The 17,215-nt window shown below is 40.0% G+C and overlaps 1 protein-coding gene across 1 annotated transcript in view; it reads right to left on the bottom strand.

The window, feature by feature from the left end:
- Positions 1 to 548: 548 nt before the first annotated feature.
- The window catches only part of NELL1 (neural EGFL like 1), a 206,520-nt gene continuing 189,853 nt past the window's right edge, over positions 549 to 17,215 (bottom strand). The window contains exon 15 of the mRNA XM_027902849.1: positions 549 to 757. Within this exon, the coding sequence (XP_027758650.1) occupies positions 600 to 757 (158 nt within the window). The 3' untranslated portion in view covers positions 549 to 599. The remainder of the gene's footprint in view (positions 758 to 17,215) is intronic.

Genomic DNA, 17,215 nt, shown 5'->3' with positions numbered 1-17,215 from the left:
TAGTTAAGGGACATATAACATCAATAAATACCAACCAAAATAAAATCCTAAATCTCCTCTACAAAGAATCTAATAAGAGCCATTTAAGGCAGAGAAGGAACCAGCTCTTTATGAAAGGAAGAGAAAGGAGGAACTATGAGGCTGCCAGAAGCAAATCTTGAAACAAAAAAATCTGGGAAAAGGCAGACTCTAATCATGACCAGCGAGATACCTTAGAATAGGCTGTGATTCTACAAAAAACAGAGGCCTCTGTGACTTAGAAACAAATCAAATCTTGAGAATTCAATAACTTGAAGTGAAAAGCAAGCATCTGAATTCTGGGCTAATTTGCACAACAAATTCAGAAAAAGCAGAAGGAAACAAGGAAGGAAAAGCAGAAGCTTGCACCACAGGAAACAGATGGAGTAAATATTTTTCATTTGATATCCCCTCTAATTAACTAGAAGTGTCACTGGAAGCAAAAGCAGATACATCCCCGATAAAATTAAACATGGAAAGTTTTAAACAAGACTAACTTTCAATTTGGAAAAGGCAGAAATGGAACAGTCACATCTTCAATGGAGAGAGAATATCAAGCAGAATGGATGAATGGAAAGCAATTACTTCTTCAGTATGTCATATTTCTCATTACCAAAGAAGGTGTTTTTCAGTAAAACTTTACCTTTCTCACAGTGACTTCCCGTGAATCCAGAAGGGCAGACACATTTGTTAGGGGCTACACAAGTTCCACCATATCTGCACCCTTCTTCACAGAATGCTGCAAGATAAAAGGAATATGTGGGTAATACATCAGGTAAAAAAAAAAAAAAAAAAAGTATTTGAGTATTTGCAGGATAATGAGAAAAACAACTACATTCTAAGCAATTACCAGAATTCAACATTCAGTCCACCTGCAAACACAAAGAGGAATAACTCAAAGGACAAGAGGAAAAATCTCAGATTACACCATAGGCAAACCACCTCACCAGTAAAAGATTAGTAACCATCTGGAAGAAGAGGAGAGGGAAAAAAAAATACACCATATGATTTCAATGGGGCTGATCTTCTTCCAATTATACAAATGTGCATATTACAATTACAGTGCCCTGGTAACCCACAGGAAACAGGCTGGTTGGATGGTGCCAGCTACTTTGTTCCTCACTTCTATCCAACACACTTCACTGAAATGTCTGCTAACACACAATATTTTGCTTTTTCAGTTTTTATTTTTAAGTGTAAGGTACTTTTTGTGGAAGCAAGAAATCAAATAATGGTGAGGGTCATGACTGAAAACAGAGAAGGGCTCAACCCCAACACCTCTACTGAGGTGTGATTCTCGACAGAGCAGTACCCAAACACTTTAGAAGTGTGTTTGCTCAATAACTAGGATTTGAAACAACTGATGGCTCTCATCTTTTCTTGTGAGCACTGTGTGATGTTGTTCCTCGTGCTCACAGCTGGTTTAGCAGAAAGTCCACCCAGTGTGCAAGTATGCAGGTGAATGTTACTCTTTTTGATTTCTTTTTGTTGTGTGTGTTAAAGTAGCAGGACTGAGGCAAGAAGAAGAAAGGAAATGACGTCAGGACACTTTTTTGTTTCGTTCTGGTAACTTGAGTGAGACTTTTGTTACGACCAAGAGCAGGCCCTTCCCCTAACACACTCTCCCCCTCTAGATATTTATTGAACTTCACAGGTTACACAGTGGGTTTGATTGCATTTATGGGGGAAGTTACAATTAATATTTAAACAGCAGCTCTCTGCATCTAAGCTAATAACAGATTTGCAAAGTTGTTTCCTGCAAGCTAAAATCACAGATGGAGAGTTGGCAAAGAGACGTTACAAACGCCATGAAAAGGCTTAAAGTGCTACATAACAGAAAAAACGTTCAAGATTTATTTTCCAATGCACTAAAAAAAAAAAAAAAAAAAAAAAAAAAAAAAAAAAAAAAAAAAAAAAAAAAAGAATAAAGTGAATAAAGCACTAGGCAATAAAGAGAATCTTTTGCAATTGTTAACCACTTAGAGGATGAAAAGCACACCATCATATCTCTTGACTGAACTGACAGACCCATCTGCCTCACTGTAAATATATAATTCATGGCATGCCATACTGTTTCATGGAGATACAGCGTGGGGAGGAGAAGAATACTACAGTGGTTTAGAGAAGGCAGTAGCAGAACACCCTGAGCACTCCTGTGACTGGAAGCAAGGCAGCAGCGTGGAGAAAGCACAGTTGTTGCCCAGTAACACTTCCAGCTCATCAGTGCACACACTCCATATGGGAAGCTTCTAAAATGCTTCTAATTTGAAACCAGCCAATTCCTACTGCATGGGAAGGAGAGAAGTATGATTTAAGAGGAGTATTTTGTGGGTTTTGTTACATATAAATATTAGTAGAAAAGCATAACTGTGCTGAAAGCTGAAAGTATGAAATACAGCTCTAAAATATATTAAAGGACATGATGGGACACAAAGGATTCCTTCCAGAGCTCTTGAAAGAACATTTGCTCATCTTTAGTTGCAGCATTCTCAGAGAAGGTGCAAGTTAAATTCTATGTCTGCGTTTTTTTTATGGTTGGAAATTGAGAGTAAGCAGAGACTTTTGTGAAGCAGTAACACATTTCTGCAAATATCAAAAGAACTAAAATTTGAGGCAGAGGGGTGACAAAAAGAAAGACAATGGCAAAAAAAAGTGAATGGTTCAACCTCAATATACACCACATCGTACTGGGAAAGAACCACACGGGGCTCTTAAAGGAATTCATAAAGGGCATTAAAAAGATGATGTTTATGGTCTATAACAATCATGCATGTCCAGTGAAAGTTATCAGTGCTGAGAGAGAGGGGTAGGAGCATTCATGCACCTTCTTTGCCACCATCAGTGGGGGCCACCAAGTTACTAATGTGAAATGTCTGCTTCTTGCAATAAATCCTATTAGTAGGTCAGCAGAGCGAGGTGGTGTTTTCTTCTGTTCTCATTTAAAATTTCCAACAGAGAAAGGCTTATGAGGCAGGGCTGGTCGTGTAAAAGATCTTCCCATTAGGGCTTGTGTGTTCTGTCAGTGCAGCAGTCAGGTCTTGACACGTACAGGCACAGCCACGAGTGCCATTCCCACCTGGGAGGGAGAGTGTGGGATGCCTGCCATGGGCTAAAACTCTTTATCTTCCTATTCCTTCCTACGTATCCATATCCAAACACACCTCCTATATATGCATATTCAAATGTGCCAGCTCTTGCTTGTGGAGTATTTTGGAATGTCGCATCACAGCAACTTATAGGGGGAAAAAAAAAAAAAAAAGGAAAAAAATCACAACAATACTGGTACAGGAACACCCTGAGGAACTACAGGTTGCTGTGAGAAGGGACTCTGTACTGTCCAGGAGTCCCCCAGTCACCCAGCCTGTTACACAGATGTTGGAGGAGGAAGCTGAGCAAAGGCTGCAGAAGGAAAGAATTCAACTGCCCATCTCAATTCCTGCAGATGCTGAAAAATCCTCCACAATGCAGGACTAATTATGCTAGTCTTCATTGCTCGGGCTTTGGTGGGTTTGGGGGATGTGATTCATTCTTATATTTTTATGCAAGAAAAGAAAACCCCAAGGAAGAGTGCCAGCATTACCCTGCTGTTCCCCAGATGGTTATTGCACGAACCCTCTCATTCCTGCATTGTAGGCTTGCAGGAAATGGGAACATCAAACCCACAAATCTCAGAGCATAGTTACAAAATCAAAATATTTGTCCGAAGGCTACTTTCCTTAAGTGCTAGAAAAATAGTTCACAGTATTATCTGCAGTACTGATAGCACTACTCTAAATTGTAAGGATGCTCAATACCTCTAATAACAGGAAGACAGTTTCAATTGCTAGCAATTTCACCAAACTTCACTTATTTGAACTCTTTAATAGTCAGGTCTCTGGCTGAAGCCTTTTAGAACATTTTATCAAAATTCATTCACTGCCAACAGTGAGATTTTTTTCCTTTACACCATTAGCAGAGGAAATTAATTAAGGGAAAACTTTACATCCCTTCTGTACCCATACCTTATGGACAAGGGGAGCCAAAAGGGAGAGCTCAGTGACTGAATGGGAAACCAACTGGAGTGCCTGGGCTTTCCTGAAACTGCTTGCTTTGCTGCTTGTGCTTTGTTATATTTCTTATGAGCTCTGGGGTTTGGATTTCCACTGGGGTTTAGACCCTTCAAAAATCAAAAATCTACTGGGAGGGGCTGGGGATCCACCAGTATCACAGAATTAGCAGTTAGAAACCTCGGTTGCAGATTCCCTCCTGCTCGAACAAAGTCAACACAAGGAAGATAAATCATGGCTGGATCGAACATTGCTGATGTATTCCCATAAGTAGATCCTGTCTCTGGAATTATTTGCAGGCTGGAAACCTCTTTAAAAAAAAGGAGAGTGGTTACTGAATTTACCTACCATAAAGGTTTTATCAAGCAAATTAAGTGTGGATGCCATTAGGGGAAAGTCCACACAGGTAAATTTTCGTTGTTAAGAGATTTATTCAGTATTCTGTACGTAAAGGAAACAGGATCTATCGATTTCAAGGGGCTGCTGCCAAAGTGAACAGACCTCTGCAACGCCAACAGATTTTCTCCACTGAAATAAAAGCCTTTATCCTATAAAGACCTTTCCTAAATAGACATAATTTCTCTGCAGAGGAGGGATTTTATTTTTGATGCACATCCTCCTCGATGATGAACCTGTAGAGAACGGAAACAGCCAGAATTGTAAGTCTGAATATGCCACTTTTGTGATGATGTTGGAGGGAAGGGGGAGTTCTCACTGCAGAGCTCCACGAAGAGCAGCATGAAAATGCCACACTCCTGGACATGCACAAGCTGCATTATTCCAGTTTTGGCATGATAGCACAGTTCACTGCCTCACTGTGCCACTGTAGGAAAGCAGGTGCTGCAGCATGGAAGATGAGCAAAAACCTCTCACCTCCAAGTGTAATACAGCAGTTATTATAAAACATTTGTACTTGAATACAGAAAAATATTTTAGTACAAGAAAATGAATAAATAAAACAAAACCAAGTAATTACGCTATGAATTTAAATGAATATTGCTTGACTATGAAGAGATACAAAGGTCACCTTCCCAATTAAATCAGATATATAGTAAATAATATTTCCAGATATACTAAATGCCTTAAAAGCAAAAAAAGGGAAGTTCAGGAAAGGCAAAGAAGGGGTCAGGCACTGCCTGGGTAAACAAAAATATGCAGCTTTGGAAGAGAGATGGGCTGGTGCAACTATACAAGCAATTTGATAATCAATTGATGGAAAGACCACAATTTCATTAGCTGATTGAATTTACTCAGACAACTATGCACAAGGGCACAGTTGATAACAATCCAACTATGTAAGCCAAATACCAGAGTAATTGGATGATACCAGTTGCTGAGGTGGGCTTAGAGGACGGCTGAGAAAGTTAAGAGAAAACACACAACTAAAACAAGGGAGCAAAGGGAGCAGCAGAGGTTCTGCTCTTTCTCTCTGTGCTCAAGTGGGACACTATCAACTATAAAAGGACAAAACTCTCTTTGGTTCAGTGAACTACATCCATCGGACACGGGGCGCGACTGATTTCACACAAAAAAAGTCTGCCAAATGCCACTGGAGTCCTTTTACAGCTGGCTGGAGTCAGAGAAGGACAAATCTGGCAGGAATGAACTTTGGGCAAAAGAACTGTCCTGGAAAATTTTTGGAGCAAGAAGGGAAGTGAGGGTTTGTCTTCCAGTCGGGATGAGAACACATCTGAGGCTGGAAGGCAAACCCTTAGCTGGGCAGTTACCACTCCTGTGAGGGGCTTCCAACCCGATTTATGCTTCTGGTTTTATGTATGAGAGTTCTTCAGTGCAGGAAGAGCCTACAGATCTCAGGTCTTCTATCAGCTGACTGTCAAGTTATTACTCCTGAATTATTTTTTTCCAGAAATTTTACAAATGAGACTTACTTTGCAAATGTAATAGGTTTCAATTGCTGCCTAGTGTAGTCAAAATTCCAAATCCTGGCAGCACAAAACGTGTAAGTGTATTAGAGCTAAGTCTGAACAAAGATCAGTGGACTTGGAATTAAGGTTTGGAGATGGGTGTTTTTCAAAGCACCCAGAAAAGCATGAAGGAATTCTTTCAAATTTGGCAGGCAATGCACAGTGAGGAAAAAAAAAAATAGGGCAAAATAGAAAAGTCCATAGCAGGATTATAAAGAATAACAAATACATCAGGAAGAAACTATGGCAAAGATATTGGGTACAGGCATACACACCTACTGGGAGTGGGTTTGAGCGTCTATGTATATATTTGCATGCTATATAATATTTATCAAACTGATGAACTAATATTTTAGAGTTTGTCACCAGGCTATTTCAGCCGACGTAGCAGTGAATCTCTTCAGGCACCCAGTGCTCCGTCACACTGCACTTGCAAAATCAAGATTTAGGGGAATTTGGAACGCTGGGCATATCTCTCAGAAGGCACTGAACTCTTAGCAGTGGGTCCTTTCTTTGCTGTTACATGATGTTAAATTCTCTTGGTGCTTGGTGTTTCGCTTGACTGATATGTGATCAAGCTGTGGCCATTTGCAGGCAAGCAGCAGATCATTCATCTGGCTGCTTTCAGGGTGGGTTCAAGTGCTGTTTGGCTGCAGATGCTGAAGGTTTTCTTGAAAAATGAAACCTAAACTCCTTAAAATTAGCACGATGAATCATAGTGATAAATGCTAATAACTTCCTCTGTACTACCCCAATAATGCAACTTACTTTTGAATGGGTAAGTTACCCACCTTGATCAATGCATTTTCACCTAAAATCTTTCCCAATGAGCAAACAAGCCGTATTTAATTAAATGAATTCAGAAAGCATATTGAATGGGCAGAACTTGTCCATTCTGCTCTATGGGTGAAGTGGCATCTATGAAACCCTTACTGATGTCAAGCTCATTTTATGGCTCTGAGGACACACACGTGACAGTTTCCCAAGATGTATTTGAAAAAGATCAGTAGAAGCAGTAAGAGACAAAAGTAATATACTAAAATTTGTCCTGTGATATATATTAAACTTTCAAAAGCATCTCACACATCCCCAGATGGTTCTGTGCTAAATAAATATTCTTTTTGCCATTTTACTGTTCTGCTTCCTCAAGGCTTCAGTATTTTTAGTGCACCATTTTAAGCCAACTGCAGCTGCCTGTCTAGTGACCTAATAATAAGCACGACAAAATAGGGCAGAATACTTCTTCCACAAACCCACTGAACACCACCATCTTTCAAAATTCAAGTCAACAGTTAAAACTGTAAGACCAATCTGAAATTTACTGTGAGAACAACACGTCACATGATACTACTGGAGCTTTTCTTTGCATCAAACCACTGTGCTTGTTACTCTCCCTGGTTGTTCTAACAAACAGGTATAGAATAATTGATATTTACAAACGTAACACAGTTTCTTCGGAAATCACTTGTGATTAATAAATCTTAATTTAAGGATAGAGAAGCATGTCCCATAAGCACAAAACAAGCATTTTCCCTTGCCTGAGTTATTATTGCAACTTTAGAAAGACCTTGATTCAAGTCTCATTGAACTCAACCAAAAAAAAAAAAAAATTAATTCAATAACAGTGAATGCAATCTGAGGTCTGTTTGACCTCAATACATGGAATATTCCGACAATATAAAACCAGTTTTCTAGCACTGTGCATTTTACAGATCTCTCATCCTAGTGTTCCCATCCATACAAACACACGTTCAGCACAAGACTGGCTGGATTATCCCTAATGGAACAGCTACAGAGACTTGGAATTCACTCTTCTTGCTTTGCCCTGTAGCACTGACAGGCACCTTCACCCACAAAACACAAGCCTGTTTACCAGTGCGAAAGATTCTGTCTCAGTGTGAGACATTTTCTCTATATTGTAAATGAAAATCTACCCAAGCACCCTCAAATAACTGTGTGTTACGAAAAACACCAGAACGTTCAATAAGCTGTAAAATAAAAAAAAAAAATGCCTAAAATGTTAATAAAACATTTTTTTATGGTAATTCTCTCTGTGAGGAACACTGTCATTTGAAATTGCAGAGAAACTCTAAGAAAGCATTTTCATTCACAGCTGGAAGCAAGTATGTTGCTTGGGTGCCATCACAGCCTCTAAAATGTTGCATTCAGCAACATTTTTTTTAAGGTGGCTGGTACCTTATTGCCAACGTAACAACTGAAACCACACGCAAATACTCGTTTTGATAGCTGCACAAAATATGGATTAGCAAGTCAAGGAATTCTTGATGGCATTTAACAATCAGAAGGTGATAATACTGGGAGGGAGAAGATGAAAATGAGAAATAAAACGACAGTGGGATTGTGGAAAGACAAATAATTGTCAAAGACATTAAGAGACCTTGAGCTGTGTCTTTTTAAACAAGCTCACTAAAATTCGGGTGTTCTCTCTCATTGTCTTAATATTACACAAGTAACAACTGCAGTGGTACCTCTGAAAACCTTTTCTAATGGACTTTTTCATCGCCTTTTAAATCTCCCTCATTTTGCCAGGACGCTCCACTCAAAATAAAAGTCCTTTTTTTTTCAAATTGCATTGATCACATCCTATTGACCAACACCGGGAGGATGGGAATTGTCAGCTCCAGAGATCACAGTCCTCTGCTTACACCACGGGAAGGACTTTCAGAGCTCCCCCCACAACACCCATCCAGCCCTCACGCCTTATCAGAAAGATGCCGTGTTAGATACAGACATTTCCCCATTAAGGAACAGAATTCCAAGTTAATCTCAGTTTGCAGAATCTCCCTTACCTTGCAGTCTCTAGCAGATAAAGGTTTGAATTCACTAAAGGTGCTGCCAAGAAGGCAATCAGGAGATGAAAAGCCCTGCATCCCATAAGCAATGCCCCCGGGCATTCTGTCTCATTCAGATCAAGTTTATACAAGGGAAAGAAAGAATAACAAAGAGAACAAGGCAGGGGGGTTGGAGAGGTGGGGGAAGAGAGGTTCAAACACAGTGCTAAAACACACCACACTGAATAATGAATTCTCTTAGGTAGGTCTGGATAACTTTTGCACTCTTGCACTTCCTCTGACCTTTGCAGTTGATGGATCAAAAAGAGAATGCAAATAACTGGAGACAATTAATCTCGGTTCTTATCTGCACTTTAAATCAGAACGTTTTTCAGTAGCTAAAATATTACCAGATTCTTCTCAAAAAAAAAATACAAATCTTATTAGCAATTATTCTAATTTTCCCAGTGGCAAAAGACATGTTCAGCTCAATACCTGGATTTACCTCACATAATCTCCCCAAATTAATTTTATCCATACCAAAAGATAATAAACGTCAATATTTTGATTTTTGAAAAAGACACCAGATTTTTTTCAATAGGGGAAAAAAAAGAAGCACTGAAAAGTAATATTGTTCTCACTGTTCCAGAGAAATCTCAGTCTAAAGGCAGAGACTGCTTGTGCTCAGGCTGGTGTGACAGCAGGTGTGATACACATCACCATCAGCTTTATAATCATCATAATACATTGCTTTTAAATAAATCCTTTCCTCTCAAGCTTTTATACATTATGAACAATTAAGCCTTACAACCCCCCAGTGAGGAAGATGCATTGAGAGCCTGAACCTGCCAGGCACTTCTACGGAACAGAGTAACTACAGAAATATAATTTAATAAAGAACGCGCTGAACAAGTAAGAGCAGAAAAGCAAATATAATCTTTGTGTGTGTAATCTCTGAATGAGCCAAGAGCGTTTTAGAAACCCAAGGGGCCACCCTCTCTGCTCGTGTCAATTAGTAAATCTATACCAATTTACACAGTGCCTTACGAATTTACCCTTTAAGTTCTTAGAGCTACAAGACTCCAAGGAGTACATCACTGTCACGGTTTATAAGACCAGAACGCTGACTTGTGTCTTAACATACACTTGTAATCACATAAACATTTTAGCTAATACCTAGAAAACATGCCCAGTGTTGACTTGAGTTTCTGCCACCTGTTTCCCTGCCTCTATTTTTTTTTTTTTTTTTTTTAAGAGAACTGAGTCGTTACATGTCGGGGAATGGTAAAGGAAAATGATATATAGATCCTTGGTTGCTTTTTCACAGAGCAGTGGCACCTTGGTCACAAAGTGATTCTGCATCAGTGCACTCTGTATTTTGCCATACAGGCCCCAGCACGATGTCTTTGTGTGCTTCAAGATATCAAAGCAACGAAAAACCTCTACAACTGCTCTGACTGGACTTTAAACTGGATATATTGGGAAAAATTTCTTCACCAAAAGGGCTGTCAAGCACTGGAACAGGCTGCCCAGGGCACTGGTGGAGTCACAATCCCTGGAGGGATTTAAAAGACGTGTAGATGTGGCACTTGGGGACGCGGTTTAATGATGGGTTTGGCAGCTGGACTGGATGATCTTGGAGGTCCTTCCCAGCCTTAATGACTCTGTGATTCTATTAAAGGTGCTGGAACTTTTCAGAACCACAGTACTTAAGAGCTTGGTGTGTTTGGTGGCCAAAATTTTCTTTCCCAGTGGACACAAAACACTCCAGACAGTGTTTGTTTGCTTTCCCAACCTGATGGCAGTGCTTCAGCAGCACCATTGGACATATGCTGGAGAGATGTTTTTAGTACTTTGGATTCATTTGGGATCCTATGGTTCCACATAAATATGAAATATCTTTCTTCTGCTCGAGTCTGCTCAGGGTACAAAGGGTAAGTCTCAATGCAGCAAAAATAAAGCCCCATCAAAGACAGCTGTAATCCTTCCATCGAGTGCAGTGCGTGTTCCTAATGGAAAATGATTCCAAAACAGATTTCCAGTACCACCTCCTTAGGATATCACCGTTACAATGTTTAGTTTGCAAAATCTGACTTACAGGAACACTTGCTGTATTTCTTGGCAATGCAACATTTAATTTTATGGTGCATAAAATGCATTTCTCTTACCAGATGTATCAGTTCCCTGGTATCATGACTAAACTGCCTCATACTCATAAATGCTGTGTGGGGAACATTTATTTTTGTTGTTCTAGTACACACTTTTACTTGCTCCTAACATCCTGCTTTCCTGAATAACAACAAATTTAGCTTTGACTGCCCTTAATAGACTTGATCACGTGCATGCCATATATATTCTTACATACATTTCATGATTATGCACAAAAAGTGTCCCAGCTATGCATCCTGAAGTGCTTACGAATTACAAAGCTGTTTATAGATAAGAAATTACTAAAAAAAAAAAAAAAAAAAAAAAAAAAAAAAAAAAAAAAAAAAAAAAAAAAAAAAAAAAAAAAAAAAAAAAAAAAAAAAACAACTTTCCACAAACTGAAATTCAGCCTTTGGTTTATCAGAGGTCAGCCCCCTTCCTAAATCTAGGTTGAGCATTCCATTTAATAATGCCCTGTCAAAAAAAATTAGATTTTGCTCCGTGCTGCGAAAATTTTAGGAAGGAGAAACGTAATTGCAATATTTCCTGACTAAAATTCAGGGAAAACCACGGGCATATGTTTCACAGTGGAGCAGAATGACTGTGGGGACCCACCACAGCCACACAGCAGTCGTACCACTGCGCAGATCCTGGCAGACATCCTACAAACAACAGGGCTCAGGAAGCGCTCTGGAAGAAGACAAAGGCATCACTTGCACGACCCGACCTGTGGAAATTCGTCCCTACAAAAGTTGTGACACGAAAGCAGGTAAGATTAATTTAATTGTTAGCTTTTCCAGTTGCCTGCTGTGGCTGGCTTTTAATGAAGGAGTGAGGCATTTTTGAAAACTGTTACTCTTGCTGTACCTGCATGTTTCTGTTCTCAACACCCTCACACCCAGACTTTCTGCAATCTGGTAACAGCAGATGATGAGTTCCCGACTTTATTAAACACAACCTTAACTCCTTCCTGTCCTGCCTCCGATGCAGCTTCCAGAGGCTTCACTAAAATCTTCCAAAAATAGTTACCAAAATATGTATTCTTTGAGTCTACAAGTGTCCTCTTAAAAGAAAAGCAAATGAGCCGCACAAATGAGCCGTGTGTTTTTTTAAAACAAGTCACAAAATCATCAGAAATATAGTGCCCTGTAGATATTCTCTCATGTAGCACCTAGTCTGCATATATTTTACTGCAAATAAGTGTACACTAAGCATAATTCTAAATAACAGTTTGTTTAACACCAAAGATATTACTCAAGCCAAGAATAAAATGCATATGTGTAGTGTGGAGATACATACGAATCAGATACAAAAATGCTGATTATTTTGAAGGTATTTGTGTTTATTTCAAAGACATTTATCTGACCTGCTGGAAAGCAGCTCTGCAAAGAAGGACCTGGAGGTCCCAGTGGATAACAAGCTGTCCACCAGCCAGTAGTGTGCTTTTGTGGCCAAGAAGGCCAATGGTGTCCTGGAGGGCATTGAGAAGAGCTTTGCCAGTAGGCCAGGGGAGGTGATCCTCATCTCAGCCCTGATGAGGCCACATCTGGAAAGCTGTGTCCAGTTCTGGGCCCCTCAGTAAAAGAGAGACCTGGAGCTACTGGAGCAAGTCTGGAGGAGGGGAGCAAAGATGATTAAGGGACTGGAGCATCTCTCTTAAGAGGAAAGGCTGAGGGAGCTGGGCCTGTTCAGCCTCGAGAAGAGACGGCTGAGAGGGGACATCATCAGTGTCCATCAGTATCTGAAGGGAGGTGGCACAGGAAGTTCCACCTGAACATGCCTGGGGAGTATGTGGAGTTTTCCTCACTGGAGATATTCCAGAACCATCTGGGCACAATCCTGTGCCATGTGCTCTTGGGACGACTCTGCTTGAGCAGGAAGGTTGGATCAGATGACCCTTTGTGGTGCCTTCCAACCTTACCCATCCTGTGATACTGTTTCCGGTTAACACGTGTGTGAAGCTGAAAACATGCCTGATAATACCAGGTAAAGAATAAAAACAAAGCAGCAGCGCCACAAGTATTTAAACATTGTATTGCCTCACTAATAAAAATTCCAGCAGAGTAAAGGAACTTTTGAAATACCTTCATCGCCAGTCAAGTGAAAATAAAAGTCCTGAAATCTTAAAACTTTGAGTGTTCTCATACAAATAGCTGAGTACAGAAGTCATTTCTGTTTAAACACAAAGTTCAGTAAGGTTTGCCTCCAAAAAAAAAAAAAAGTATGGTCTCACTGAGCAGCAATCAAGTGGTCATCTCTAATGTATACTGACAAAACAAGTGAAATTGTGGGGAAAAAATGCTCTCTGAACAGCTCTGTGAAACTTTAGGCACACCACTGTTATGTTGTTGCTGTTTTCTTTTTTTTTTCCCCCAAAAAAATCTCCCAGTAAAATTACTAGGTGTGCCCTACACTGTGAATAACAGAACACAGCAAAAAGAAGATAAATCTCTTACAGTGCACATAATCAGTCACTAATAGCAAACAAAATTACCGCTGCTGGATAGTGCCAGAATAATGATGTCCTGTTGATATATAAACAGAAAACTTGAAATAAAATATACACTGGACAGAAGGCAAGCTCCTCTAGTTAAAATAAGTGTCTCTCTTGTGCACTGCAGCTGACATGTCAAGATTTCATGAGATGGCACGTCGTTACGAGACCAGAGTTCTGATAGTTGTGCAGGCACCAAATGGGCTTAAGGGAAGTAATGGACAGCAGCAGCAAACCTGCACAGACAGAAATCTGCTGGACAGGAGTGCACAGCCTGATGGGCTTGTACTTTGTCCCTTATGAAAGGCAACCCAGAGTCTGAAGTCATCTATTTAACCACTAAATAGTTGGTGTCAGCAACGGGGCAGGATTCCTCAGACTGTACTGTGCTGCCACAGACAATCACATCCATCCAAAATAAACCTCTGAAATTGTGGTCTACGTGGCACAGTAATTCTCCAGCCCTAGGGGGTTGGCAGGACATCAAAAGCTATAGGGCACGATAAAGACAGTGTTTTTCTTGGAGTGGAGTGTCAGACACAAATAACACAGGGGTTGTGCTATTTCCATGAAAAAAAGCTCTGCCTTTTCAGGATCCACAGCCCCATTTACTTAATTGACCAGTATCAGGGCATTTAAATACACATTTAAGACATTAAGAAGTTGAATGAACATGCTTAAGAAAGAATTGATTTCTGTTGCTTCCAAAAGACACATAAAGGAATAATACGCTTCTGTATCAGTTAGAAACTCGAGGAAATTCAGCCTAGGTCATTCACCTACTGCTTTGCATTGTGTTATTGTTGAATAAATCAACAAATCCAGCATCACAATGCGATTTCTATGGTAACTTCCATCTACCTCTATCTGTATTGTGCCACTGAGGAGGTACTTCAGTGAAAAGGGAACATTTCTCAGAGCTGCATACGAAGTTTGGTGAAGCAAATGAGATTACAAGACCTGCCACGTGCAAACTTGTTAGAAATCTGAGCCAAAGTAAAAATGTTGTGACAGACCAGGAGCAAGACAAATAAACAAGGCATCCCCTGGGGACAATAAACACTCAAAACATCCAGGCAAAATGTGATGCTGTTCCCTCCTGAAAAAGCAAAACCTCACAGGGCAATAACGTAACGTAACAGCCCCCAAAGCAATTTTGCTGCAAAGACAAATACCAGCAGTTTCTCCAAGTTGAGACATCTTAAATCACATTCTCTGGCAGTTAAAATTTACATGCTGCACACTTTGGTACTTCAGTAATGTGCATGTCCCAGATAAGCCCATGGCAAGTATTGCTTTGCACTAATAACTACAATTTGATGCTGTCAATACTCTTGAGCAGAGGGCAGGAACAGTTGGTATTGTCACCTAAAACAATACTAAATATACCCAGTTGTATTAGAAAAGTGTTGCTGTAAAGTTCCTGCCTTACATTTGCTTTTTATGGCAAGCACTTCTTCAAAACAAACAAACAAAAAAGAAACATGAAAATTTAGAACAATTTTGACCCCCTTTTATGGCATACAGCAGGGCACAATGAAGCATAAATCTAACATATTAGTATCTTGATCATGTGCCTGGTAAGATCATGCAGGTCAGGTTTAGAGAGAGGTTGCCTTCTCTACTGTCCTAATCCCTGGGCATTTTAACCTCCAAAAAGAAAATGTAAAGACGTATAGCGATGAAAGGAAAGCTGAATGTGATCTCAACTGGTTTCTAACAGCACTGCCATCACATCAGGAAGTCTTTCTAAATCCTTGCAGTTTTGGAGCAGGTTTTTTTTATTATTATTATTTTCCTTTTATCTGTTTATGCTGAACGTTCTATGGCTCTACCTCTATTATTATTAACTTGTGTGTACAGTCTTCATAAGAATATCCCTACTGAGGGGGAAATGTCCTGAAGCCGAGATGTCAGGAGAAAAATTGACTTGAGAAGCCACTGGGGCAGAATATAGATCCACTGGTCAGCTACCCAACATGGAATTTTTGTTTCCACTTGGCCAGCCTCGGAGATTTGCCTTTTAGACTAATCAGAGCCTTTGGAGGAACTCCAGGTTCTTCAATACACTGAAAATCCATCCTGTTGTTTTTCAAATGGGCAGAGGCAAATAGAGCATTATCAAGTGTACTAATTGATCCAAATGCAGCGCAAACTAAATTAATGGGGCTGGAAATGCTGGGGGAAAAAAATTAAAAACAGCATTAATAACATGAAAAAATAGTTTAATAAAGCTGAAAATAAGATCTGAGCAACTTGAGGCTGTTTCTGATATTTCTTTCTGTTCAAACAGGCATCTTCCTGCAGACTGTTATCAGCTCAGCAGGAGCCTTTCAAGAGAGGCATTTTTCTCATTCTGTGCATTCTAAGTTAGTTTTCTATGAAGTTCAGTCTGTCTGTAAAAGCTGTTGCCAATTCACAGAAAAAAGCATAACTGTAGCAAAGTAATGATGATACCGTGGCAGCACGAGAGCTGCAACACTGAGCTGCAACTTCAATCCAAATTTTATCTCAAATCTGGACTTTGCTGACTTCTCTTGCAGACAGGGAGTTACTGCACAGGAAGGGAAGAAGGCACCTAAATGAAAAAAGAAATCAATCCTCATTAGAAAGATTTTCCTCTGTCTAAGTGGACTGTGGAAGTCCTTGGCTGGCAGCAAGGCACTGATCCCTCCTCTTTTCTCTGCTGCTGAAAAGGGTCCATCAGCACTGGAAGGTGTGGAAAGGGATGGGGTCGAATAGAGCACTACACTAATTTGGATGTGATAGGACAAAGCACCCCAGATCTGAGTGACAAGGGACTGAGGGGCCTCTGAATACAATATCTCGAGCTATTTCTGAAGAGAAGGAATGCCAGCTGGGCTTCTAAAGGAGGGAGAATCTCCAGCAGGAAACTTGGAGCTTTGCTCTTCGCACAAGAGAACAGAGAGAGATGCATTGTATTTCTCTTTCCCAAAAGTTCCAGGAAGTAACACAAAGAAAGCAAAAAGGAGAAGAGGAAGGAGAAAGTAAATGAAACAGAACAGTTGGGATGTGTGCAGGAATGGAAGGAATGAGAAACTGAAGATGCACACAGGAAAAACAGAGCACCTCTAGATGTTGTAAATTCATTGACAACCAATCACTGTTGGCTGCACAGGAATCCTGGCCACATCTTCTAATATTTAAATTTTAAGAAATCAAAAGAGAAGTGCCTGCTGACTTCAAAAGGCAGAAAAACCCCATACAGAGAAGAACTAGCCTGCAACATCTACAAATGTACAGAAATTAGAAGAAAAAGCTGTTATCTTTGGAAAAGGCACCGAAGAGAAAGTCACCGTGTCATTACACATATGATGCATGTCTGTTTGAAAAGAGATTCTGATGACTAAAAGGTGACCTTAATAGATATAAACCCATGGTCCTGACTCAGCTTAGAAATCTGTACTTTACTGTACAGATTGTGAAAGGACTTGTGTAAAATTTAGAGTAAAGCTACTGCCCTGTTACTTGTAACACAAGCTGATCATTCACTCCCATGAGTAACTACAGCTCCTTAAGACATTTTGTAGCAAAAACATAACCTGTACATGAACTTCATGAACCATTCACAAAGATGCACTGCAAGTAACTGAGAAAGAACATTCTGAAGGACTGGTGAAAATGAGACATATCAGCTCCAACGACTGAAGACCCAGTGACTGCTTTCCCAAATAAGCATCTGAGTTGGCAGATCAGTCTAAGGCATAATGCTTTTAACTCCAGAAGGCTATTACATGCTGTTGTCTTCCCCATTTATGCCTCTGGCACATC

The sequence above is a fragment of the Empidonax traillii genome, unplaced genomic scaffold (assembly GCF_003031625.1).
Source record: "Empidonax traillii isolate 1590-97213 ecotype Southwest subspecies unplaced genomic scaffold, ASM303162v1 scaffold915:size242376, whole genome shotgun sequence".
Lineage (NCBI taxonomy): Eukaryota > Metazoa > Chordata > Aves > Passeriformes > Tyrannidae > Empidonax > Empidonax traillii.
Note: the sequence above shows the minus strand (reverse complement) of the source record. Positions and strands in the feature narration are given on the sequence as shown.